A 26,818-nucleotide genomic window follows, 5' to 3' on the forward strand; every position below is an offset into this window, starting at 1 on the left:
GATTCCCAGGTAGAAGGAGAGAGGCCCCAGGTCACTCATCTGGAAGGTGGCCTTCATCTCTTCCTTGAATGCCGCCACCTCCGCATCCTTCGTGCCGGTGATCACCAAGTCGTCGACGTAGACACCCACCAACAGGGCATTACCTCCATTGCCCCGTCGGTAGATGGCCGCCTCGTGCGGGCTTTGCTCGAAGCCCATCCCCTTTAGCGTGGAATCCAGCTTGGCATTCCACGCCCTCGGTGCCTGCCGCAAGCCATAGAGGGCCTTGCGCAGGCGGAGCACCTTGCCCTCCTTGCCGGGGATCGCAAATCCCGGCGGCTGGTGCACGTAGACCTCCTCCTTCAAGTCGCCGTTAAGGAACGCCGACTTGACGTCCATGTGATGAACACGCCAGCCCTCCTGGGCAGCTAGCGCAAGGAGGAGTCGCACGGACTCCATCCGTGCCACGGGAGCAAAGGCGTCGTCGAAGTCGACCCCCTCCTGCTGCACGAAACCTCGTGCCACCAAGCGAGCCTTGTGCTTGACGATGGCACCGGCTTCATCCCTCTTCAGCTTGTACACCCACTTAAGGGTGATCGCGCGATGACCACGAGGAAGGTCAGCAAGCTCCCAGGTGCGGTTCTTCTCAACCGCATCCATCTCCAACTGCATCACGGCGCGCCATGCCGCGTGTCTCTCGGCCTCTGCGAACGACCGAGGCTCGCTGTCGTCACACGCAAGGTGCAACTGCGCCTCCAGGTCCTCCAGGTCATGAGGCACCAGTCCCGGCACCAACTGGTCGCCGAGAAGGTTCTCCATCGTACGGTACCGCAACGGCTCGCCGTCGTGGTACGTGTCGATGCGCTCCTCGTCGTGAGAGAGCGGAGTAGCGAGCTCAACCGGGCTATGCTCGACACGAGCTGGTGTTGGAGTAGACGTGCCCGGAGAGGTGCCTGTCGGTGCTGGAGTGCGTGGCGTTGCCGGCTGTGGTGAAGCCGGCGAAGAACTCATCGCAGCCGAGGTCCTGGCTGGAGAGCGTGGAGCTGTCGGAGTAGCAGGCGCCGGGGTCGGTGGAGGCTCGGGGACTGGGGTAGACGCGCTCGCCGAAGAAGAGCTGCCTACTCCCCCAGCTCCCTCGAAGTGGACGTACTCGACAGTGAAGCCGTCGTAAGTCGGAGCCGAGCCATCGTCCACCGCCTTGTCCCACGCCCATCCTCGCCCTTCGTCGAACACAACGTCGCGCGCCGTGCGCACACGCTGTGTCTTCGGGTCGAGGATGCGGTAGGCCTTCGAGCCCTCCGCGTAGCCGATGAACACTCCCGGAGTGCTCCTGTCGTCGAGCTTGCTGATGTGGCCAAGCTCCTTGGCGAACGCGAGGCAGCCGAAGACCCGCAAGTGGGAGACCGCCGGCTTGCGCCCATGCCAAGCCTCGTACGGCGTTCTGCCGTCGAGCGCCTTGGTAGGCGAGCGGTTGAGGATGTAGACGGCCGTCACCACCGCCTCTCCCCAGAAGACAGCCGGCATCCCCCTCTGCTTGAGGAGGGCCCGAGCCATCCCCACAACCGTCTGGTTGCGCCGCTCGACGACGCCGTTCTGCTGCGGGCTGTACGGCGCGGAGTAGTGGCGCTGAATGCCCTCGTCAGCGCAGTACGACGCGAATTCAGCCGCCGTGAATTCGCCGCCGTTGTCGGTGCGTAGCACGCGCAGCTTGCGGCCGCACTCCGCCTCCGCAGAAGCCTGCGCACGTCTGATGGCGTCCGCAGCCTCTCCCTTGCTGCCGAGGACCATCACCCACATGTAGCGGGAGAGGTCGTCGACGAGCAGCAGGAAGTAGCGTCGTCCTCCCGGTGTGGCCGGTGTCACCGGGCCACACAAGTCCCCGTGCACGAGCTCGAGCCTCTCCTTGGCTCGAAAGCTCGCCTGCTGGGGAAAGGGGAGTCGCCTCTGCTTCGTCAACACGCAGACGTCGCAGAGCTGCTCCACATGGTCGAGGCACGGCAGGCCTCGCACCATCTCCGTGGCACTGAGCCGCTTCAGGGCCTCAAAGTGAAGGTGCCCGAAACGCTCGTGCCACTGCCACGCCTCGTCGTCCCGACGAGCAGCGAGACAGAGGGGTTGTGCCACCTGCACGTTAAGGACGTAGAGTCGATTTGCGCTTCTGGATACCTTGGCAAGAAGGCGACGACGACGATCCCAAATCCTCATGACTCCGTCCTCAACCACCACGCGCGAACCATTCTCATCCAGCTGTCCCAAGCTGATGATGGAGTTCCTCAACGCGGGGATGTAGTAGACTCCGGTGAGCAGCCTGTGCTCACCAGACACGGCGGTGAAGATGATGGAGCCGACGCCCTTGATCTCCACGCCGGAGGCATCCCCAAACTTGACGGAGCCTCGGACGCTAGAGTCAAGCTCGGTGAAGAACTCCCGTCGACCGGTCATGTGATGGGTGGCGCCGGTGTCGAGGCACCACCCGTCAGTCTTGTCGTTGCCGGAGCTGTCGCCGAGGAGGGCGTGTGCTTTTGGCTCGTCAAGGTGGAGGAGAGCCGCTGCGGCCGGTGCCGCTGGAGGTAGCTCGATGCTGGCATGTGCCATGAACAGAGCCGGCTCCTCCTCCGCCTGTGCGACGTGGGCCTGGCCGCGTCGTGGTTGTCGACAGTCCTTGGCCCAATGGCCAAGCTGGCCGCAGTTGCGGCAGGCGTCGTCTCGTGCCGGCTTGTGCCTGCCGGCGGCGCCGCCCTGGGCGCCTCCGCGGGCATCACCCTCGGCACGTCCTCGCGCCCCGGCCTGGGCGTCTCTACGCGCCTTGCGTGGCTTGCCACGCTTGCGGCCGCCTGTCGCGGAAGAAGGCTCCCCCTTCCTCCGGTCACCCTGGCTGGCAAGCCACTGCTCCCGAGTAAGAAGGAGCTTCCCGCCAGTGGTGATGGGCCCTGAGAGGGGCTGTGGCTCATCACTATCGACGACCTTGAGGCGACCTATCGCCTCCTCGATCGACATCGTGGAGAGATCCAGCAGCGACTCGATCGAGCGAGCCATCTGCTTGTACTTCTCGGGGACGCAGCGGAAGAGCTTTTCGACAGCTCTCTCCTCGCCGTAGGTGTCGTCGCCGAACTGCACCATCTTCTGCAACAGAGTGTTGAGACGGAGAGCAAAGTCATCAACGTCCTCACCTGGCTTGAAAGCCAGGTTCTCCCACTCCTTGCGAAGTGCCTGCAGTGTGGACTTGCGGGCGCGGTCGCTGCCGATGCGTGCCGCAGCGATGGCGTCCCAAGCCTCCTTGGCAGTCCGCTTGCTGGTAAGCGAGAACTGCATCTCGGGCGGGACTGCAGCGATGAGAGCATCCAGCGCCCGTCGATCTAGGTCGTAGTCGACGTCGCCGTACCAGACTGCCTCCCACATGTGCCGCACCTGGAGCTTTACCCTCATCACCGCAGCCCACTCGACGTAGTTGGTCTTGGTGAGGGTAGGCCACCCACCGCCGGGACCGACGTCCCTGACAACAGCCTGGAGCCCGTGGTAACCACGGTACCGATCCGGGGAGAGAGAGCCACGCTGCCTGTGAAGGCCGCGCTCTCCATCGACCCGTCGGTACCGATCCGGGGAGAGAGAGCCACGCTGCCTGTGAAGGCCGCGCTCTCCATCGACCCGTCCGCCACCGTTGCCGTGCGCGCCTCCTCCAGGAGCGCCGCCGCCGTGCGCGCCTCCTCCAGGAGCGCCACCGGCGCGTCCGCGCCTGTCTGGGCTGCCGCCGCGCTCGTGGGCGTGCGCGGCTTGCCCCAGGAGCGCCACCGCCGTGCGCGCCTCCTCCAGGAGCGCCGCCAGCGCGTCCGCGCCTGTCTGGGCTGCCGCCACGCTCGTGGACGTGCGCGGCTGTCCACTGCGCCGCCCGCGCTCGCGCTGCCTCCCTCTCTAGCAGCTCGAGGTCCGCGTCGGCGGTTGTCGTCAGCGGAAATGGAGCTGCCGATGCTGCCGCGCAGAGCCTCGACCTCCGCCGCCGCCGCACGCGCTGCATTCGCCGCCGCCGCTGCTTCCGCCTCCGCTCTGGCTGCTGCCAGCTCCGCCGCTGCTAGCCTCGACGCCCTTGCCGCCGCCGCAGCGGTCTCTGCCGCCGCTCGCTCGCGTTCCTCTGCCGCGGCAAGTTCGGCCTCCTGCCGACGCCGCGTGCTCGAGGCGACCGAGCGCTGAGACTGCCCTGCGGACATGACGCGCTACCGGGGGGCTGCTGCGTGGGGAGAGGGCTGCTTCAGACGAGCTGGGAGAGGAGTGAACAGGAGCGGCCGGAGGAGCTGCTGCTGCCAACAGCTGGGGCTGTTGTGGGGCTGGGAGAGAAGATGAGCAAGAGATGCTCAGGCTACAGGATAATACGGCTCTGATACCACTTGTTAGTCGCTGAATTCTCACTCTTGGTAGTAGGAGAATTCTTACTCTCATCGAGAGAGGATGACACTAGGAGTTGGGGCAATTTTCTTGTCTATTTCTCACACAAGCTCACACAAATGCCATACCAACCTGAGGGGTTGGGGTTACATATTTATAGGCTGCTAGCCAGCCAAGCATATGCCAAGATGCTAGTCTAAGATGCTAAGATGCTGTCCTCTAGTCTAAGATGCTGTCCTCTAAGATGCTGTCCTCTAGTCTAAGATGCTGTCCTAAAAACAGAAAAACAGCCACAAGGACCATGACCATGTGAGCATCATAGCCCCACAAAGACCAGCCACACATGAGACTTATCCATCATTCTGAACGGTGAGTAGTCTTCTTGCAATGAACACAAGGCGAAAAAGAGTTGCCCTTCACTGTATTGGTCTTGTGAGAGGCTGCCAGAACACTGTGAGGTACTGATACAGGAGACTGAGAATTAAGTCGTGTCTCCTCAGCAATCAAGGCGGACAACACATCAGAAATAAACGGAGTGGTGGAAGCATTTAACAACTGTTTACGACTGGACTCAAAATCAGGCCGCAAACCATGAAAAAACTGATATATAAGGAATTTTTCAATGAACTTATTCTTCTTATCACAGCAGCCTGAGCACCCTGCCTCACACTTAGGAACCATGGAAAGAAAAGGTCCCATCAGACGATCAAAAGCAGTATAATACTCCTCGATAGACATCTCATTCTGCTGAAGATCATGAAGTCCTTGCATTAGAGTAAGCAAAAGTGCACCGCTGTTCTGAACATATCTCCCCTGCAAGTAGTCCCACATCTCCTTAGCAGATTGATGGTGCTCAAGGCTCATCATTAGTGAGGGTTTCATGCTGGTGACTATGGCACTCATGATTCGGCCATCATCCTTAGTCCAAGTCGTGACGGCAGCAGCACCAGAACCATCCTTCGACTTGTCAGTTGGAGGATCATCTGTCAGATGAGATGCAAGGCCATGTCCACGCAGTACAGTTTTGACAGAGAAAGCCCACTCTCGATAATTAGATGGACCATCAAGTTTCAGAGGAAAAACAATGGCATTTGACAGTAATTGCGACTGCGACATTGTGCAAGATAAGCAGTAGCAGATGACAAGCACCACTGAATAGAAAAACAGAGCAGACCATCGCCAACAGAGGAGACCAGCAACAGCAGCAGCAGAGGAAAAACAGAGCAGAGCAGAGAAACCTCTGATGGACGAGCAGGGCACGAAGTCCAGACGGAGCCACTCGTGCGGCACGACAAGGACGGCCTGACCTCCTCTGCTCGCACGGAAGACCGAGCGGACAAGGCACGACGAAGACGATCTGGCGACGAATCGCGCGGATCAACGCGCGGAAGACCGACTCGTGCAGATCGACGAGTCGCGCGAATTGACGCGCGGAGGAGGACCGCACGGACGGCGCGGAGAATCGGCGACGGACGGGGGCCGCGCGAACGGCGCGGAGGATCGACGACCGCACGGACGGCGCGGAGAATCGGCGACGGACGGGGGCCGCGCGAACGGCGCGGAGGATCGACGACGGGCCGCGCGAACGGCGCGGATGTGCGGCGATGAGCCGAACAGACGAGACGGACGACGCCGCGAAGAGACAGGATGGATCCCAAGGTAAAGAAAAATTGGATCGTGGGTGAATTAGAGTAGCCTAATCCTAACCGTAATCCATGGCTCTGATACCATGATACTAACCTTGGGATTTCAGAAGATAATCTCCACAGGTGAAGGAGTGACTATATATAGATAGCCTCATGGCTATATATAGGCATATAGGCCTATTAGATAGGATCTTCACACTTAACAATGCCATCCTATCCACAGGACATGGCATGCTGCTGATATTAGGCCAAGTATGGCTTTGTTCTAGTAGTTGGTAGTTGGTAGAATGGCCGGTATGGCCTTGTACTGGGTGTACATCACCTTGTACTACTATAGAACATGCATGGCCTGGTAGTGGGTGTACATCACCTTGTACTACTACAGGACATCCTCAGTTCAGTCAGCAGCAGCACTGTGTTTGTGCTCTCTTTCTGTTCTCTCTTCTCGACTATCTAGTTCCAATTGTGTGTGTGTGAGGACTGTGGCAAGCACCTGGCTGCCGGCTAACATCCCTTTGTATTGTTTTGAGTAGGGTACCTTTTATTGATTTAATTTAATTGTGCTTGTTAGCAATGGATTTTTGCTTTCTGTTTCCTTAATTACTTGAATGTCTCGTGGACAACTGCCACCTCTGTTGTGATCACTCTTTCCTTCCTATCTGAATTTTTTCCTTTAACAGACTAAATAACTCCTTGTGTCTTTCGCTTTTGAGCAACCACTGCCACAAAGCCTTTTAATCCCAAGCAAGTTAGGGCAGGCTAGAGATAAAACCCAATAAGAGATACCAAAAGATAAAAGAGTAAACAGGATATTAGTAATGGTAGTGATAATAAAAGAAGAGTTAAACTCTCCTGCGTGTTCGAGAAAAAAAGAGAGTTAAATGTTAGAAAAGTTTTGGAGTTCACACCTATATAAGATACCTTGATATGCCAAGTAGCAGTGCTTGGACATTTTTTGTAAGAAAGAAACTTTTTCAACAGGTACATCCGTATGTTGCCACGGGAAATAAAACATCCAAATTCGGGATCCGCAATGAGAAATTGCAATGGTTTTTGGATTCTATCAAGTCATACCCAGATGAAATCAAACTCGTCGGTGTTCATTGTCATCTGGGATCTACTATTACAAAGGTAATGTCTTGTTCGTTTTGTAGTATTATTTTAATATCACTATAGTTTTTTGTCTAGAATTTGTTCAACTGAGCCTGCCCGCAGTTGTTCTTTTTCTTCTTAATGCAATGATACACAGCTCCCTTGCATATTCGTCTATTTGAGGAAATAAAAAGCTTGCCTGCAGTGGTAAATTGTACTTTTTTCTCCACCTAATGGGCAGCATCTTGTGTCGGGTTAACAGTCACTTTGTTGCAGTCAGTTAAATGTTTGCTGTCCTAGTAAACAATGACCATGTTTCACTATGTCACCTGTAGTCAGTAAATGCACCCTGTTTTAGGATGATTGCCTGACAGCCTTTACCACAGGTAAAGATTAGAAATTATTGTTATTATTAAGATTATACCTGAAGTCCCTTATAGAACCTGTCTTCTAAGATCTAACTAGTGGCCCACACCATCAACAAGGATAGATGTCTGGTCATTTCTAAATAGGTGATTATACTGCCATGCCCTAATTAATTGATACTTTATCTCAGAACAATTATTGTTTACTTGTTCGCTCAAAAACTGGGAAGTACTAGTGTTTTACTCCCTCCAGGTCACATTTCCACCTTGCTCTCTTACTGTTCCATGTTGAAATGCCAATTTTGTCAAATCCAGATTATTGAAGTTGCTATTGTCTTATATTGAAGTCCAATATTTTTGGACAATACAAAGTTCTTCCATAGGCCTACCCCAACTTGCTTGGGACTGAAAGGCTATGTTGTTGTTGTTGTTGTAGTATATCAATATAAAAATGAGCCTGCTTTTTGTTAGTAAGCTGATGAGGATGACCATACCATTTCAATTATTTTGCTTAAAGGGATCTGATACTGGTTAGGGCTTTTATCTTTCTGCCATAAAGACCCAAAAAATACTCATGCAGAACATTTATGTTCAGTAGTCCTCTTTGCTTAGATGGTTGTATTCTTTGCAGAATACCTGTTTCTTAGTAGATGTAATCTAAAGTGTTCTTCCGTTTTTTAGGTTGATATATTCAGAGATGCTGCAGTTCTTATGGTGAATTATGTTGATGAAATTCGATCACAAGGTTTTAAGTTGGAGTACCTGAATATTGGAGGTGGTTTGGGAATAGATTACCATCATACCGATGCAGTCTTACCTACACCTATGGATCTCATCAACACTGTAAGCTCAGCATCCTTACCATGTTTCTGATTCATATCTTTGCAGGCACGCATGCATCTTTAAGATATCAGTTTTCCTTATTGTGGTACGAAAAGTTTGCTTATGCAGTTATGGCTTGATTCATCATGCTTATTCTATTTATTTTGTTGCAGGTGCGTGAGTTAGTTCTCTCTCAAGATCTTACTCTTATTATTGAACCTGGAAGATCCTTGATTGCTAATACTTGCTGCTTCGTTAATAGAGTAACTGGTGTTAAATCTAATGGTACAAAGAATTTCATTGTTGTTGATGGCAGCATGGCAGAACTCATCAGACCTAGTCTGTATGGAGCATACCAGGTTTGTTTAGAGATTTATTTAATCAATGATGATGAGTGTTACTACTATGTTCTCGAGGTAGTTTCTTTTCCATCTATAGAACCATAATGATTCCGAGCGGTAGCTTTGGTTGTGTATCCAAGATGGTAACCACTTTGACATTGTGATAGTCGTGAGAAAGTAGAATACTTTAATGCATGGAAATTTTGAATATTGCCTTGTATCTGACAGTTTTAAATGCTAATATTTACAACCATATATGGGTAATTTACTGGTGAAGGCTCCAAAGTTCAACTACACACCTATGTTCTCAGCATCACCTAGACACCACACAGTAGATTAAATATTTAGGTAATGTGCTGAGAGTAAAGGATGTAGCCTTAGTTTTGGAATGATATGATACTGCTACATCTCATTCTTGCCATAGATTTATTTTATGATTGTTGTTTCCACTGCTGATTCTCTTTTAGGCGGGCACTTAGTCAACTATGCATCACTCAGGGATTGCAGCAACTTAATGAAGCACTATGATTGCAGCAACTTGATGAAGCATTTATGTTTAGGTTTCATTTTTCATTGAACAAAAATGTCATGTGAAGAAAGTTATTTCAGCTCTTGAATCTTGTTACTCATGTGGCAGCATATCGAACTGGTCTCTCCCCCCACTCCTGGTGCTGAAGTAGCGACCTTCGATATTGTTGGACCAGTTTGTGAGTCCGCAGATTTCCTTGGAAAAGATAGGGAACTTCCAACGCCTGATGAGGTCTTTTTCAAAGCCATTATATTTTATTTGATGATTAGTGTCTCCTTTGTTTCCTTCTGACATATTGTCCTTGTAGGGAGCTGGACTGGTTGTTCATGACGCAGGTGCCTACTGCATGAGCATGGCTTCCACCTACAACCTGAAGTTGAGGCCGCCGGAGTACTGGGTACAAACTACAACGCATATTTAGTGCCCAGGGGGGCTGGAGCCCTCGATACCTAAAATATCATGTTGCAATGTTTCAAAAAATCATCACAAAAATCACGTATGTAGAACACATAAAGTTAAAGTATAGTTGCAACAGTTAGTTTGATATTAATCCTAGATGTCAAGAAACAAAATAAACAAGCAGTGAACCTGGCATTGTTAATCATGTGCTGACGGTGACACTTGTGTTTTTTGAATCTCAACATCAGAGATGAATTTCAAACTGAATTGTTTCAGCTACACTACTTTAGGTACTACATACATGATTTTTGTGATGATTTTTTTTTTGAAACAGTGCAACATGATATTTTAGCTAAAGAGGGCGCCAGCCTCCCTGGGGGGCATACTACCACCTATATTCCTTTTTTCTCATGATTATTTTGTAGAAAAAATGGAAAAACCCACTGCGAGCTAGGGAATTTCAATTACTTGCCTGGGTCTTCCTCCCTTATAGCAACTATAGCAGTTTTGGGGGTTGATTCTAAGAAACGAGGTCTAGCAGGGTTGCAACCCCCACTGCTCCTGACCCTCCACTGCCACCGCGCCTCCTTGCATAGCTTGCTGGCCCCACGGGAAATGGTGCTAAGGGCAAATGCTGGTGCCTCTCAAGTTTTGAGTGCTTGAGCGGGGCCTGTTGAAGCTACCTTTTTTTTTTTGCCTAAGGCCTCAAATGTAGAGAGTTGGGGTTGTTAAGAGTGGAGAGGCTCAAACTTGGCTTGAAATTCCCTGCACGCCATCTCCCCTTGATTCCACACCAAGCCGCACAGCCTGCACCCTGTCGCTCCTGGTCCTTACCTACCAGCCTACTTGCACGGCGTCCCCTTTGCCTTTCCCACAATGTCGCAGATGGGTGGATGGGAGCTTGGTTCTTTTCTGGATTGTTGATTGTTGTTGAGAAGGTTGGCTGAGCAGACCAATTAGGAGAGAGTGGGGCCTAGTGCTGGCAGCTTAGAGGAGCTTAAGGGAACAAAGCCTGGGAAGGCCTGAGGTGCTGTAGAACATGGAGGGTGAAGGGAATCATGTAGAGGAGCTTGACAACCGGTCATTGGGGATCTAAAATAAGGGCTATTGCCAAAGTTGCTCTTATTGTCTTAAAACCTGCAAATTATATGTGTTTCCAAATACCCCCTGTGCCTATTGGCCAACCAATGTTTTCTTAAGAGTTCTGCATGTTAACCATCGAGACCAACTTGAATACGAACACACATAAAGCTTGCAGGTGTAGACCGTAACTGTAAGGAATTGAAACTTTGGGGATGTGCATTCATAACATTCCCCATTTGTTGCCGCTTTTGTCTATCATTTCTTCATAGGTCATTTAACCAATACGGTTTATTGTTTGCTTTGCAGGTGGAAGAGGATGGTTCGATCGTTAAGATCAGGCATGAGGAGAAGCTTGATGACTACATGAAGTTCTTTGATGGTCTTTCTGCTTAGACGTTTATCTGCAACTGCTACAGGCAATGTTTTCTTGGGAATAATTGGAGTTTTTGTCAAGCTCATTTTGCTTTCTTGTGGTTGTGGAATGTGACTGGAGAGTTAGTTCGGTCTGTTGGTGTATCCTCCTGAACTTTCCTGTCATTGCTGTTAGTTTTGGCACCAAGTTTATTCTCAATTGCTATTTAAGGAAGTTATTGCAAAAGGGGCTGTTTGGTTGTAACCCTGCAGTAGGATGCCTCGTTAGGAGTTGGGACCCATGCCTGCAACCTGCCTGAGCGTCATTTAGTTGGGACTGAATATTTTACCTGCTGAGACCTGCCTGCCTGCGAACCAAATCTGTCACCTGGGCTACCATATGATACCAAAATCTGTTGTAGGTTTGCAGTGTTATGATTATAATCTACCAGAAATCTTGGTTTTGACCAAGGTGACAGGCTCTATCGTCGATGTTAGTACATGTTCTTTGGCTTTCCTGCTGTCTTTTAGTTAGTTTTATGTTGTTTCAATGGAGCAAACAGTTAAAAGACATTTATGGCCTCCCTGGGCGCTTTTAGACCAAAGGTATTCACCCCACTTTATTAAAAAGCGTAACGAGCACCAATGGTCTGAGGTTGGGGACACCAGCGTTACAGGAACGAACTAAGGCAAAAGCTCATAACTTCTACCAACAAACTCCAACTAAGAACTCAACAGATAGCTCAAAGACAACTAGGGAGAAAATAAAGACTACGCAAACAACATCCCCCAAACTGGATTACATAGACGCAACTCTCGAGGAGATATTATTCAGCATTCCGTCCGCCATCGGCATCATCTTCGGCTTGAGCAGGGGGCGCCACGACTTGGCCAGCAGCAGAGCCTTGTAGATCAGGGTCGACGGGGACGACACCACCTTCTTGTCGAAGACCAACTCATTGTGAGTTTTCCAAATAGACCATAAGGCTCCTGCTCCCTGATCTGTGTAGCTCTCTAAGCCCAGTTGTATGAATCATCTCATTGAAAGCATCTATCAACAGGAAGTTAACATTCCCAGAAGATTTTTCCTCAATTCTTCTAATTAAGTTAAAGTCTCCTAAGCAGAACAGGGATTTCAGAGCTCTCAACAGCTGATTGAATTTCATCAATAAAATCCAGTTTCCTGTCATCATGAGCTGGGCCATAGATGTTAAAAAGTTTCCACACAAATCTATCAGATTTCATAGTTAGAGTACAGCTTTGGAAAAAAAATGCCCATAGTTTCCTCGGAGACCTCTGCTAAATCCTTATCGACCCCCATAAGCAAACCTCCAGAATGGCCAGAGCAGGGCACCCAAGACCAGAGCATGTCTTTCTGCCCAGCAAATCTATCTAGCTCTCTCTTTTTAAAAGAACTCTTGATGGTTTCTTGCAAACAAAAACCATCAAAAGAATGTTTGTTTAATAACTCTAAGAGTAGCTTCCTTCTACCTGCATTACCCAATCCTCAGACATTCCAAAAGAGAATCTTCATTTTGATCACTTTTTAATAGATCAATGTCCATACGAGGTTCAGTTGGCAATATCTCTATTTTGGAACTTTGATCAGCAGTAGACCTCTCACCCCCAGAATCTATCTGCGGCTTATTTGGGACAGAACTCACTTGCTGATGATTCACAGAACTCTCAATCTTGTCTTTGATTTTCTGAATGGCCAGCAAGGCTTCTTCCTTGGCTTGTATCAGAGAGATGTTTGCAATTCTGGAAGTCTCATCAGGTCCCAAGGAGAAGCCACACACACTAGCTAAAGTATCCAGAGGATTAAGGAGAGGAGGAGGGGGGAGTGGTTTAGAAGTTGATATACCTTTAGTTTTAGCTTTTCCATCCATAGCTTTCTTCAGGGCCATCTCTCCTTTGTCTTGAATCCTTGAGCTTTGTCTGGTCTTAGCTGGTAGGTAAACAGCAGCAGTCTTCTTGCTTGGATTTTGCACACCATTTTTATCACTGTCTTCAACCTCCCTTACATTGGGAGGGAAGAAGCTCACATATCCAGGATCCAGCATACTCTTTGCATCCACCTATTCAGGTGAATTAGGGCTCAATAACTCTACAACTGTATCTTCATTTTGGACAAGATTGAGGTTAGCTGCCATATCATTCATCTCTGGGAGGATATCTGAGAAATTCATCAACTTTTCACAGTCATGAGTGGGATCTGGTTGTTTGAGCAAAGTTGAGCTTTTTGTTGGATTTGGGATAAGATCAGACAACTTCTGAACAGGTTCTTGCTGTTGAAGAGTATTTGGGCTATTTGTTGGCTCTGGGACCAGATCAGGCACACTTTGAGCTCCACCCATTGGTGATTGGAAAGCCACAGAATCAACTTTCACCTCCTTATCATAGTTACCTCCACTGTTCTTTTTCCCTTGAGAGGCAGAGGGACCAGCTTCATTTGGTTTGGGATTGCCTTGATGGGTGAAACCAGTTTCAAGCCAACCATGACTCTCTTGTGACTCTGGATCTTCCTCATCAGTCACTTGGTCATCTTCTGGCCCTCAATCATCATCCGGTTGAGTAGGTGGTTGCTGCTTGAGTTTTTCTGAGTAATACCAAGATATTTTCCTGCCTTGTTTATTGATGAAGACCTCAGATGTCCCACCAATTTTGTCTGGATTTTTGCAGGACACTTTCACCCAAATAGATTTCCAATTCAGAGATGGATTGTGTACTTCCTCAGGATCCCCCACCAGTCGAGCTAGCTCTAACACAACAAATTCTGACCTGGCTATACTTGGGATGTCAACAGCTCTGACCCACACTGATTGAAGCACCTGGAAAGCGCCAGGTTCCATGTTGGATTCCTCCACCACAGCCATGATATCAGCAGTGACAAATTTGATTTTCCCCATCTTAGTGAGCAGATTCAGGGCAATTCTTGAGGGGAGGGTTGCTAAAAACTCACTCTCTGAGATTCTCTCAACATCCCAGTTCCATTTTGAATCCATAAGGTACTGCAATTCTGTTGTGATTCTAAGCTTAGTACCTCTACCTTCAAGTACAGAGATAATAGCTCTAATAGGGGCCCCTTCTTTCTGCTTAGTATCAGCTTTAGGATCTGGTAGATTCAGAGCATAGAAAAGCTGGCCAGGCATACCAATAGCGCATAGTTGTAAACCTTTGTTTGATTTGTACGAGCACTGATTAGATTTGTGACCAGTAGTTCGACAACTATAGCAGAAAGGGTCATTCTTACAGTTTGACCAGTGATGCCCATCTTGAGTGCAATTGAAACATTTCATTGGAGCACCAGAATACTGACCTTGGCTTTGGTATCCTCCCTGTTGTGGATTGTAATTTCTACGCCTATCCTCAATCTTCTGCCTCAAGTCACCTTCAGTCATCTGCCGGACGTCTCTGTCCTCATAGAAGTTACCTCCACGTTTGCGCCCTTGGAAATCAGCTTGGTCCATATCTCTAGAAGTCTGGCGAGGATACCTCAACTCTTTATCATTGAAATTGGGCGAACGGCCTTCATGGTGGCCAGCCTCACGACCTTCCCTGGCATCGCGAGGGTATGAATCACGCCCATCCCGCGCATCGCGGCCATCTCTAGCATCTCGGTGAGGGCCATCCCAGCGCTGGAAATCACGAGCCCGATCACCTTCTCTCCCATCCCGGAATGGCATACCTCTCTTATCCATCTTCTTTTTGGCGACCTCAAGGAAAGACCTGCCGTCAGTGGTGGCTGGGTGGACACGACGCAGATGCTTAGCTTGGCTACCAAATCTTCTAACCTCAGCCGCACTCGCCGGAAAATGCTGCGCCTCCGGATCCCAAACCCTAGCGGCGGCGACCCAAACCCATCTGGAGGACGGATTCGACGAGAAGACCGGAGGAGGGGAATACGAGTGGGAGAAAAGGTCTTCTATAGATGGGCCTTGACAGGCCAGCCCAACAAGCTGTTTACCTTTCTCCTCCTTCGTCAACTTTCTTCCGCGCCCTTCGATGGAGCTCTTCTCTGTCAATGGCGGATTCAAGCTTCGACCGCTGCCCTGCTCCACAATACCTCGATTCATCCCATGGATCTCACTGAGACGAGTCTCCGGAGGCTGTAACTCCATCATAATCTGATCAATATCTCGAACATATCTCTCATCATCCCGCGCAGAGTTCTAAGTGAAATTGAGCGGAAGATTGCCAACCACGATCGAGCTGGGATCAGGCGAAGCAATAGGAGGGAGGTGTTGACATTGCAGACGTTTCTCCATGACCTCATCTCTGGGCTGCGAGTGTTTAGGCAAGCCGAACGCAACCTTTGTGATATTGCGACGCGAACTCAAAGGGGGAAAGTGCTCCGCGTTCATCCAATCCTCCAAATTCATCTCCAAATCCAGGGGAGACGATCGTACCTGGCTGGAGGCAAGGGATGGCGTACGCCGCACGTACTCCCGTCGTGGATTGCCCCCCTCCCTGGGCGCTTTTTCCATTGCTTTTGTCGATTGTCAAATGGATTCATTCTCGACGTTCTGTATTCTCTGGTTAAATATTGACTGATAATAGAAGCATCAAAACTGTGGTTTGATTTAGTTTCCCTGGCGTGAATCAAATTTACTATCCAGCGATACGTAACAGGGAAAACTCGGGCTATGTTCGGTTGGAGTGGAATATTTAGGGATCGATTCGATAGCCAGAACCGATCCGTTTCTCAAGAGAATTGTGGGTCCGTTTGGATGTGAGAATAGGTTTGGATTCTCTCCAGAAGAGAATAGGTTCGGATTCTCTTCAGAGTCATTAATCACTTTCAAACGGTTAAAGACGACACTGATTCTGGGTAGAAATGTTTCTAGTGATCTTTCTTTTTGTATTGAGATCAGAATCACCTTCAGAGTAGTTTCTCTAGATTCTGTTTCTTGCATTCCTACCTCCCATCTAATCTAAAATAATTCTAGTGATCGTCTTCAAGTGAAACGAATTAAAATCAGATGCTTTTGATTTGTTCTTCGTCCTTAAAAAAATAGCATTTTTTGTAAAAATTATATATTTTTATATTTTTTCATGTAAACCAATGATTTTAGCCACCAAGAATCAGAATTGGACCAACTAGCCAAATGATTTGAGAACATGATTCGGATTCACTAGAAGAAATGTTTCTAAGAAGGAACTGATGAATCTGAAACGTTTGTGAGATAACGCACCCTTAAGAATCAGTGCCAAACAGAAATTTTACGGAGGGATTTCGAGCTAGAAAATAGAATCACAAGAATCAGCGCCAGGTGTGATTCATTTTCCTTTTTTGGATCTATTTTTTCGTTGTCCATCCGTGATTTGTTTTCTTTTTTTCATTCCATCTATTTTATTGTCTGTGCATGATTCGTTTTCTTTTGTCGTTCTATTTTTTATTGTCCACGTTTTCTTGTCTTCCTCACGCTTTGTTTTTTTTCTTTGTCCGTGCATGATTTGTTGATAAGAAAAAAATGGAAAACATGAATTGGAGCCTTGGAGGACATGGACTGAAACGGAGAAAAAAATAGAAACCAGAGTGGACAAAAAAAAAGAACGCTATTTGATTTATGATGCCTATTAAGAATCGGAGGGGTCTAATTAAAGTGTGTTTGGTTTGCCTCTTAAACTTTAGTCCCTTCTAAATAGTTTAGTTCCTTTTAGAAACTTCAAAGTGACTAGAGATGATTAAATGCCATTTGGTTCCATCTAGTCATAGTGTTCGGCTCTAAAGTGACTAAAAAAGACTAAATTTAGGTGACTAAAGTTTAGGAGGCCCAAACCAAACACGGCCTAAATTAAGATTCCTACCAATTTATGGCCCTATTTGAGTCCACCAACTAAAATTTAGCTAGCTAATTGCTATAGCTAAAATTTAGCTAGCTAAACTTTAGCTGAGAGTGTTTGGATTCTCTAGCTAATTAAAAATCTTGACCATGTTACCCCTCATTAATTCCATTGTTTAGCTAGCTAAATTTTAGTCAGGGGTGTTTGATCCTCTAGCTAAACTTTAGGGGTAGTTTGGTCATTGAAGCCATTTAACTAGTTTTAGGGTTCGTTTGGATCCACCCAACTAAAAGTTTATATAGCTAGCTAAAATTTTAAAGTAAAACTTTAAGTCAGCTAAAAATTCTCCCAGCTAAACTTTAGCTGTGGTATTTGAATCCTCCAGCTAATAGACTCAGCTAAATTTTAGCTGGTTTTAGCTGGGTTGAAACAGCTAAACTCAGCTAAACTTTAGATGGTCTTTTACCTAGGCTGTTTGGATCCCTGTTAGCTAAATTTAGCCAACTAAAGTTTAGCCGGTGGATCCAAACATGCCCTTAGCTGGGTTGAAACAGCTAAGGAAATTGTATACATTTTGGCCTTTAGCTTAAATTTAGCTAGGTTTAGCTGTGGACTATTTGGATTCACCATGGCTAAAGTTTAGATGGTGCATTTAAACATGGCCTATATTACTTAAAAACCTCGTATATTACAAGAGAAGGGTTATGTTAGTTAGGAGAGGCCATAACTAGGAGAAACTTTGCTCCTACCCGTGGGAAGGAGGAGACGATGCTGATCGGGGATGGGATCGGCTAACAGTTTTTTTTTTTTTTTATTCGGATTGTATGGGCTGGTACCCGTTACCGCCACGATCACGGGCCGCTCGAACCAAACAAAGTCCAATGGCACCGGATTACACTGTAAACAGGTACCGGCCAAAATAGACCAACCAAACAGTACCTTAGTTCAACGGCGAAACGGCACCGTGGCAATGGCAAGCAAGCAGAGCGGCTGAGAAAGTTTTGTTCAAAAATAAAAAGGGGCCCAATTCGCTTCTGCGTCGTCGATTCCGCTGCCGGGATGGCCAGTCCGCGCCCTCCCCTCGGCCGGATCCTCCGCCGACGTCGCTGTCGCGGCCTGCGCCTGCTTCCCTACCCCCGTCTCCGGTATCCGGTGAGATCCGCACTCTCCTTCCTACCGTTGCCAGGGCCCCGAATCCTTTGCCCGTGCTCGTCGCACGCACTCGATGTTCAGCAGTTGAAAGTTCCTGGTAGATAAAGGCGAGTAGTTGCACCAGTCAGGATTCACTTGGTCACAGGCTGGGACCCCATGCTTGATTCTAGTATTGATGTATACTGTGAGGTGGGGGGAAGGTGAATGCCAAGCTAATTTTGACGATTCAAATTCGTTTCAGTACATTGTGCCACTGTTTGGGAAAAAGCTGATACATTGTGAAATATTATTGGCATTTACCTTCTTTGATTATCATGAAAATATCCCCATAACCTTTGACAATGTTCAGCTTTGTCCTTTATTGTTGGTCTGTTTGATTTGAGTTCAATGTCACAAATCGCTAGCAGAAGGAATGTAGGATTAGACGAGGGAAGGACGAGGAAGCTTATGTGGGATGGAATTGTGGAAGGAAGGAGCGTGGATTAGGCAAGTAAAGAAGAAAGAGAGGTAGATGAAAGGGAAGGGACAAAGACAAATGTTTCAGTGTAAAGGTGGAGAGCAGCTAGCTAGCTACAAGCTACAAGTGGACAATTTTTTCATGGCATAAGGCAGCATGCGTATCAGTGAATTGCTTCAGTCTAGTATTGGGATATTCTTGTCATTCTGAATATGAGAGAAATTTTACAGTTTATATTTCAGTAAAGCTAAGGAAAGAACTTCAAATATTGTACAGGAAGGACATTGGCTTTATTTAACCAGTTGTGTGCAGAAGCACTGTTCAGGGGCGCCATCTGATCTCTGATGATAATGGCAGTACTCCTGCACCTTTGTCTTGCATGCTTAGATATTTTTTCCTATAAATGCTGCACAATCTGACAGCCATCTCTCTGATAAAACACTTCCCTTTGCAGGTTATGTATGTTCTGCACTTTCATTCAATCCATGGTCTCACTGCTGCCCAACAACAGGGGACCGCTTTTCCTGCCAGTGAGTTTTCTATTTTCATTTTACCATATTATATTTATATGTAACACTCCATCAAAACTGGTTACCCTGCAAAGTCTGACATAAGTCTTCATGACATAATCCAGGGGCTGCAAAGTTGATTTACAGTGCTGCAATTCATATGAATATTGTGTTTCTTGATGTTTGAATCCTTCTAAGGTAAATCCTAATAAGTAGTACCAGGTCTGGAAAACAAAAATGAATTGTTTCATAAATATTTTACTCAACCTTTTTGACAGATCAAGAAAGAAGATGTGCCGAAGCTGAAGGTAGCTAAGCCAGTTACTGCTGGTAAGATGCTTGAAGTTATCAATTGCTAATTGGTGAATTTGGAATATGGCAAATGAAGTTTACCGTTAATTTTCTCCAGGAACATACACAAATGTTTTCGATTTGTGCATGGGAAGATGCCGCCATAGCTCTGCAAGTGTGGTACTGCCTCCCCACTCCCCCCTAAGTGCCCAGTACAATAATTCTTTTACTTTACGGCATATTTTTTTGTTTAAACTAAAACAAGTAGTTTTTTCAGTTTCGTGTCTTTTAATGTTTGTTACAACAATTGCTTGTCCAAAGAAGTTCAAACTAAGTTGTTCTTTCGATTTACCAGGTTCATGAAAATGCCTATGCCAGTGACTTCCATCACTGTTTTTCAGTGCAGCAAAATTCATCAGGTATGACAAACTATGAACTATATTTCTTGGCTATATTACAACTTATCATTTGTAACATGTTCTCAGGTCATTACTTGTAGACTGGAATTACCATGTTCTCAAATATTCACTGCTAGCAGCATTAGAATTACTAGAAATATGTAACATATGCTATGGTCTGGAATCATGGCTGGGACACCCGATGTAATTTCATCTATTGACTTATTGTCTTTATAAACGAATGCTTGAGAATTTTGATAGCCAAAGTATATTGGCCTATTATCTTAGACTTAAATCTGGACAGAAAGTCTGTGGCAGGAGCTCTACCTTCTGTCTATTCCTAGTGCTTATGATGCATTTTTTTTTAATTATATGGTTGGAAATGATCATGGAATGTAAACATTCTCCAGGATCAACTGAATCTAGTTCTGTATCAAAGTTGTTGGGCATTAATGTTGTAGTTGGAAGGTAAGGCTTTCCACTTTAAGCACCTTATTTCTCTAAAGTGAATGTGGACCTGGGAACTGCTTTATGAAATCTCAAATGGAATTTAGGCCCGGGGAATCCTGCAGCTTGGTTTGCAAAGTAAGAGGACAGTCATGTGTTCCCAGCAGGATCTCTGTGCTGAACAAATGCGAGATGTAAGAGTCCAATTGTGTATCTTCAAATTACATCCATCGTTGCAGGTCAATCAATTATCCTCAAATTACAAATGACATGCCACACTATAGCAATTCTGTTTAGCCGACTAGCCATGTAGCAAGTTCCATTTTGATTGCATAACTTATCAATTGAATAGTCAAGTAGACTGTATCTGGACGGGACCATCAGTATTATAGTGAAGTCTGAAACATTCCAGGCTGTTACATACAAACTTGATAAACGTCTTTTGCTATTTACATGTATTTCTTCAATTTTCAACTTGATAAAGGCTTTGTTGTTGTTGTTGTTGTTGTTGTTGTACCAATCTGTCAGCACCAACACAATTTACATTGACATCCTAAATTTTTTATGTCCTTGTGCATGGAAGTTCTGCTGAGGGTGCATATGTTACTTGTCCTAGGTTTGGGTTATGCTATTGGGTGAGAGTATGACAGATGTCTAGGTCTCTGGAAAAGGAACATCCCATATAGACTGAATTGGGAATCTGGAGCAAAATGGGGAGGTGAGGGTGTGCTGAGTCTAGCTCTGCCCTGACAACAGTTAGGCTGGGTGTATATTTATTATTGAATGAATATGAATTTTGACTAGGGTCCACGTAAGCTTTATACCTGAAAGGATAGGGGAAGACGGGAGAATTACACAAGATACTGTCCCAGAGGTGATGCCATCTGAATTTGACCTTGGCATAAGCACATTAGGATCCAATTCGGATCTTGGCACATCAGTTGTGAGGTTTTGCTATCCTAGAGAAACAACAACTAACTTCCATTTCCAGTTGTCCTCCAATTTGAATGTGATGTCATAACCAGCCCTATTGGAAATGTATACATAAGCAGTGCCAGCCAAGTTTGATATCATCAAGTCATTAACTATTATCAGTTACTTGTTTAAATGAAGAATAGGTGAGGAAAATTTTATCCCCCCCTCAAAAAATTGCTGGGAAGAGATGGGCCTCTTGTGCCTGTAGCTCACAAAGTGATGAATGCTAAGAAATCACCGTTGTGTTGGTATGGTTAGCCTGTTTTTTGTACAATCTGTGTGAATTATTCCATAGTTGCTATAGCATTATAATTTATAAGACCCACATTGAAAATTGAAGGGTACACCTTGCTCTAATGCAAAGCAGATATAACTTCTATTAAGCCTGCATGACATCATTAGCACTGTCAGTAATATTGTTGCTATAAATTGTTGGGAAAATATGTTGTGGACGTGGACCTCATCTGGATCCTATGTACCCTTGATCATTTTGTTAGTAGGTCTTTCATGATAGGAAGTATTTGTTCTTGTTTAGTAGTGTTCTTGTTAGCTTGGGAGCTTGTTAGTTCTAGATTTTGTTCTTGATGTGAAAATACATCCATCATCACATTCTCAGTTGATGGCCAATAAATTCGTCGATGTTAGATCATCATCCCGATTCCCAAGGAAACTTTCTTGAGATTGGATAATATAAACTGGAGCAATGTTTGTGTTTCTCTGTATGTGTTTTTCTGTTCATCCATACGTGCAGGATAACACTCACTTGAGCTGAATTATTCAAACCAGTTTGCAGAAATATATGAGATGCAAGAGTGGCTGCTTTCCCAGCCTTGGACCAGACCAACCCGCCGAAGTTGTTGATGAAGCTCCAATCAGCTTGGTATGAATGGTATTTTTCTTTTTTTAAAAAAAAAAATCAATCTTGGACTATTGTCTATCTCATTTTCATATTTAACTGTTTCACGACAAGCAGACTGTTATAGGTTTTATATCTAGAAAGGCTTGTTTTGATACTTGTGTATTCACTTCAAATCTTCAATCCGCATGTGTTGAGGTGGATTGGAGTGTAAGTTTAAATTACACTCCAATCCATCTCAACCCATGTGGATTGAGGTAGATACGAGGGTATCCAAACAAGGCTGAAAATGGATGCTTTCATTTTCTCGAAAACGCATGAGAACTGCGCTTCATTATATTAAGAAGAAAGAAATGGATGTTTTCATACTCAGGTCATATTGGATAGGATATCTTGTGTACTCTTCTGATTATGCTGTTTATCACCTACTTCAAACTGACATTCACTGTGCTGTGCTTGCTCCAATTTCTGAAAATAGTCAGCCATTTAACAAACAAAGTGTTATGGGCTTATGGCTAGGAATGTACGAGGCAGCACAGGGGATCTGGAGAGCTGAGAGCTGAAGGGGCTAGCCCTTCGCTTCTCCTTAATGAACTTGAGCCATGATATACCCCCTTCATTTTATATATATAGAGATAACTTGGCCCTTAGGTCAACTATTGATGGGATCTTTTAGATATGATCCTACCTTCCTAACTTGCAACAGACATATTCTTAATTAAAGAGATAACTTGGCTTCCAATCTATTTATCTTCACAAGGTGATCATTCTGACCTAGCCATCTGAAGAGTACCATTACATATACTTTTTGGGGGCTGACAAAATTCGTTGTTTGCCCAGCTATCCAAGCCACAATAGCTACTTTAGGTGTGTTTGTTTCCACTCTCCTGAGAATCGAGCTGCGTTTACACAGCCGTGGTTGCCGAGCTCCTGTTTGCCCACTGCAGAAAATGAACTGTGCTCTGTGCACCCACCGCGTGATTTTGCCCACCGTCCGCCAAATACCCTGCAGCAGGCCAACCGAGAATCAGATTTTAATCCGAAACAAACACGGGCTTTGTCTGGTCATACCAATGATCCCATCAAACCGATGTTTTTCTCTGCCTCAATTGGATACATCTACTCAACTTCAGCTTTGATTTTAACATACTTAAATGATCAAGCTTATTATCTCAGATATTATCATGTCTCTGCTTTGGCACTAACAAAGTTGAGACAGCACCACAAACATCTAGTTGGTGTCATACCAAATGGGATTTGGATGCAAAATCTAGAACTTCACGCACATGACAGTGGGTGGTGATAAATGAGAGGATTTGGTGGATTGAGGAGAAATTTATCAGGCTACTTTTGGAAGAAAAAAAATTATAGCAGCAACACCAGTCCTTAAAGCCACCTAAACTGTGTTCTTTATCTTTTTGTTAGATACCTTCCAAAAGGAATCTTACGTTTTGTTGTCATTTATTGGTTTTTCCTGCAATCAAAGACTCAGAATATGTGCAAAATTAGATTCATGAATTTAACTTTTATGCCTCTATTTTAATTTAAATAATGAAAAGTGTATTTGTTGCTTATGGTATCGATGCATGCCTGATTTAGCAATATTAGGAATTGTCGAAGTTAAGCTCTCAATGCTACACGAGGGATGCTGGTAGTGCCTATTGACTAGATTTTTTCAGTTATATGTTTGTGCTTTCTACTTTGATGTTTTGCTAATAAACATAAAATGGTCAGTTAAAATGTGGAAGTGGAACTGACTGACTTTCTTCTGGTTTCTATTTCAGAATCCAGGAGCATGCTTATACATGCAGATGGATGAGCGGCTCACATGTGATGGTTCGCATCAGCATACTCGAAGGCTCTGTGCATGCGCTTGAGAAGGGAAAAGGAATGCGACACTCATAAGACAGTAGAGGGGTAGTTTTCTCTGAAAAACTTTCTATCATGCTTTAGGCTCATTTAATTGCCAAGTGCCAAGATGTGGACAAAGTAGGTTTGCTCATGTCAGTCGTGTTCACTTGACAGGAAACAAGTGGAGGTGATAAGCTGAAAACCGATGGTTCTCCATCACTCCCATGATGAACAACCTTTTTATGTACTGGTTGCGGGTTGCCTCAAAAAGAACATCCTACTCTGCTCCTATTTTTGGGAAGGATCATAGATGCAAAATGAAATGGAGTACCTGCAAAGATCTGCTCCTATTTTTGAGAAGCATCATGGATACAGAAGGAAATGGAGTACCTGCAAATCTTTGCATGGTATTTAGTAGGATGTTGCATGCTGAATGAAAATGCATGCAGACGATTCGGCAGTGTGTTGGTCTATATAGATACCAGTAGAGTGTGATAGAGATGCATTGCATCCATGGTTCCTCATAATTAATATTTGTGGCTATCCTGAGCAGCCTATTTCTCCTTGTCTCAAGTATCATGTGCAGACCAAACACCTGAACCAATTATATCAGTAATATATATTGCACAATCTTTCATGCATGTTTTATAAGACAAAGTAACCTAAACAGAACTACAGATACATGATCTTTCAAATCAATTACACCATGCCAGCATCTCTGCATCACAAACTCCCATGCCCTTTTTTGCCAGCCTCAATCAAAAGGAATAATCAGGCTTGAAATCTCTCATGAACTTTGGTCTCTCCCTCCCTTTGTTATCATCTTTGGTTTGACCAGTGGTGGCACTCTCTGCTGCAGCTGCAGCTTCGTCTTCCTGGTTCTCCTCCTGGAAGGCCGGGTGGGTGAGGATGTTCCCCAGGAGCTGTGTGCCCCTGAGGGCATTGGTGAGCGGCAGGTGACCCTCAGGTGTGTCATCCTTCATCTCCCACATGAACTCGTCAGGGAAGGCCCTGTAGTTGTACTGTTCTACCTCTGTGTCCAGCTTCTTCATCCAGCCGACCCTGATGAAGAAGCGGGTGAAGTCGCGCTGCGATTTCTCCCAGAGCCGCCGCTGCACGCTGTACCCGAACTTGCCATTGCTATGCTCTTTCCAGAGCTCGTCAATGGCGTGAAGGTCCTCGGCGGAGATGAACTGGACCTCGGAGAAGAAGACGTACCCTCGGCGCCTCGCGGACTCGCCAGCGAGGTCGATGATGAGTGCCCGGGTGGTCTCGTCGGCCTGGCGGTAGTCCCCCGCCGCGAGCTGGCGGCCGAGGAGGTCGAGGGAGGGGGCCGGTGACAAGTCTTCTTCTGCTGCTGATGTTGCCGGGGCCACTGGAGTTGGAGCTGACGAGTTGGTGGTCGAGGTTGTGGTCACCGAGCGGGAGGTGTTGGGGTGGAGCCTGAAGGAAATGCTGCCGCTGGTGTTGGTGGAGAGCTTGAGCAGGGTACAAGGGGAGCCGTCATGGCTGCCGCCGGTGCTGGCGAAAGAATGGTGCTGGGGGAGAAGAAAGGATTGCAGAGAAGCATTTGCCATGGATGGCGGGAGGACGCAGCTGAGCTGAGAATGGAGAGGGAGGGAGGCAGACGATGATAAAGGAGTGGATGGGGTTTAGTGAGAGCTGAGCTGGTGGTCGTGTGGTGTGGAGAATGGAGACTGTTGCCTTTGCCTTGTGTGTGTGTGTTCTTGTGACGGCCCACCTTTGTGCGTGTCATGTGTCAAGGCCTCAAGGGTTGTGGGAGATTTTGGTGGTGGTTTTGTAGGGGGTACATCTGGGAGAGAATACAAAGGTGGGCTGTGATTGGTGGGTTCTGGGTGAGATGAGGATACTGGCTATGATGACAAACAACCCAACAGAGATAATATGCCAAGTGAGAGTGAGGTGGGTACTCTGGGTCCATAGGACAGTTCCAGGTATATGGCGCTTCCATTTTTTCCCCCCTCTCTCTCCTGGAGAAGAAAACATGGAATTGAATCCTTGCTTAACCAGTTCTTTTAGCCATGATTTTGGTTTAACCCTTTTTTATTAAGATAATGAATATAAGGTTCGATATGTACATGGATTTTGCATGTAAAAGGTGGCTAGTTTGCTAGTAGAAACTGAAGTTTACCTATAGGTCATTTGCAACATGTAAAAGCTCTTTCTGGAATCTCGACATTCAAAATGACATGATCAGCGCCAGGAATAAGATAGTAAAGTTTGCCATAAAATTTCCACCTCCTGTTCTATTTCTTCTATGTAGTTCTTCCTATATTATTTGGAGAGCGCTGAACCAGGTGTAAGCTTCCTATATGACATGGGTGTGACGTTCAACTTGAATAATCGGTTGCCGTTTTCATCTTTTCCAAGAAATCAACAGCCACAAAATGGAAGCCTTTTTTTTTGCGAGGACAAAATGGAACCCTTTTAAAAAAAAAATCATCTAAACTTTCGAAATAGTGGCACCCATTGCGGGGAGTTGGGCAAGTTTCTGGGTCTACGGACCTGGTCCATGTAAATCTACTGCGCCTATCAAGGACATCAGACGCTCTCGGGTCTGGACGGCAGAGCTTTGCTTGTCTGTTTATTTCGTAGGCCACGTATGCTATCTCGTTTAATCAGGCAAGGCGTGGGAATGCACTTGCTTTTAAATGGTAAATACAATAAGAAAAGTCCAAATTTCTCCATAAATAAGGCTCTAAATTACTGTTTATTTTATGAATAAAGACACTCAAAACAATGCACCATATCAGATATTTATCATGGAAAATGATAGTCAGTATTAAAGAAAAACAATCTGGCCAAAACCACATCTGAAAAATGTGTTCATTGAAGATCAAACTGATCATTTTCTCTTACGAGTGTTCGCCACCCACCAGAGCTCACCTACAGATACCCTCACCATACAAGGTTTTAAAGACTGAAAAAGCTACTTACCGGCTTACCGCTAGTAATGAGATCTATTACCCACATAATGCATTGTGTTGTAAGAACCAGACCTTGCACAGAACAAATTGAAAGAAGAGGTCAAAATCACCACATCGAAAGCCAACCAACCCTTTCCCTTGATTAACATACGAACTGCCAAGA

The 26,818-nt window shown here is 46.3% G+C and overlaps 3 protein-coding genes and 2 pseudogenes across 4 annotated transcripts in view; 2 read left to right on the forward strand and 3 right to left on the reverse strand.

Annotated features, from left to right (window-relative positions):
- Positions 1-11,471, forward strand: part of LOC136505022 (probable diaminopimelate decarboxylase, chloroplastic) — a 30,246-nt gene extending 18,775 nt beyond the window's left edge. Inside the window, exons 3-8 of one of the 2 annotated variants that reach the window (XM_066500087.1) lie at positions 6,984-7,133; positions 8,141-8,302; positions 8,455-8,640; positions 9,260-9,382; positions 9,459-9,548; positions 10,940-11,471. In XM_066500087.1, coding sequence (XP_066356184.1) covers positions 6,984-7,133; positions 8,141-8,302; positions 8,455-8,640; positions 9,260-9,382; positions 9,459-9,548; positions 10,940-11,026 — 798 coding nt within the window. In that variant the 3' untranslated portion in view covers positions 11,027-11,471. The other variant, XM_066500088.1, reaches the window with a different exon arrangement.
- On the reverse strand, positions 3,932-5,970 carry LOC136505594 (uncharacterized). Its single transcript, XM_066500753.1, has one exon. The coding sequence runs from the start codon at positions 5,470-5,472 to the stop codon at positions 4,714-4,716; it is 759 nt and encodes a 252-aa protein (XP_066356850.1). The 5' UTR covers positions 5,473-5,970; the 3' UTR covers positions 3,932-4,713.
- Positions 11,472-13,062: 1,591 nt separating the features above from the next.
- Positions 13,063-15,105, reverse strand: LOC136503007 (uncharacterized; annotated as a pseudogene).
- A 2,618-nt stretch (positions 15,106-17,723) lies between these two features.
- Positions 17,724-24,348, forward strand: LOC136505727 (uncharacterized; annotated as a pseudogene).
- On the reverse strand, positions 24,328-25,494 carry LOC136505729 (tetrapyrrole-binding protein, chloroplastic-like). Its single transcript, XM_066500872.1, has one exon. It carries the CDS (start codon positions 25,282-25,284, stop codon positions 24,466-24,468), a length of 819 nt encoding a protein of 272 aa, XP_066356969.1. The 5' UTR covers positions 25,285-25,494; the 3' UTR covers positions 24,328-24,465.
- Positions 25,495-26,818: the final 1,324 nt, after the last annotated feature.

This window comes from Miscanthus floridulus, chromosome 14, assembly GCF_019320115.1.
Source record: "Miscanthus floridulus cultivar M001 chromosome 14, ASM1932011v1, whole genome shotgun sequence".
NCBI lineage: Eukaryota > Viridiplantae > Streptophyta > Magnoliopsida > Poales > Poaceae > Miscanthus > Miscanthus floridulus.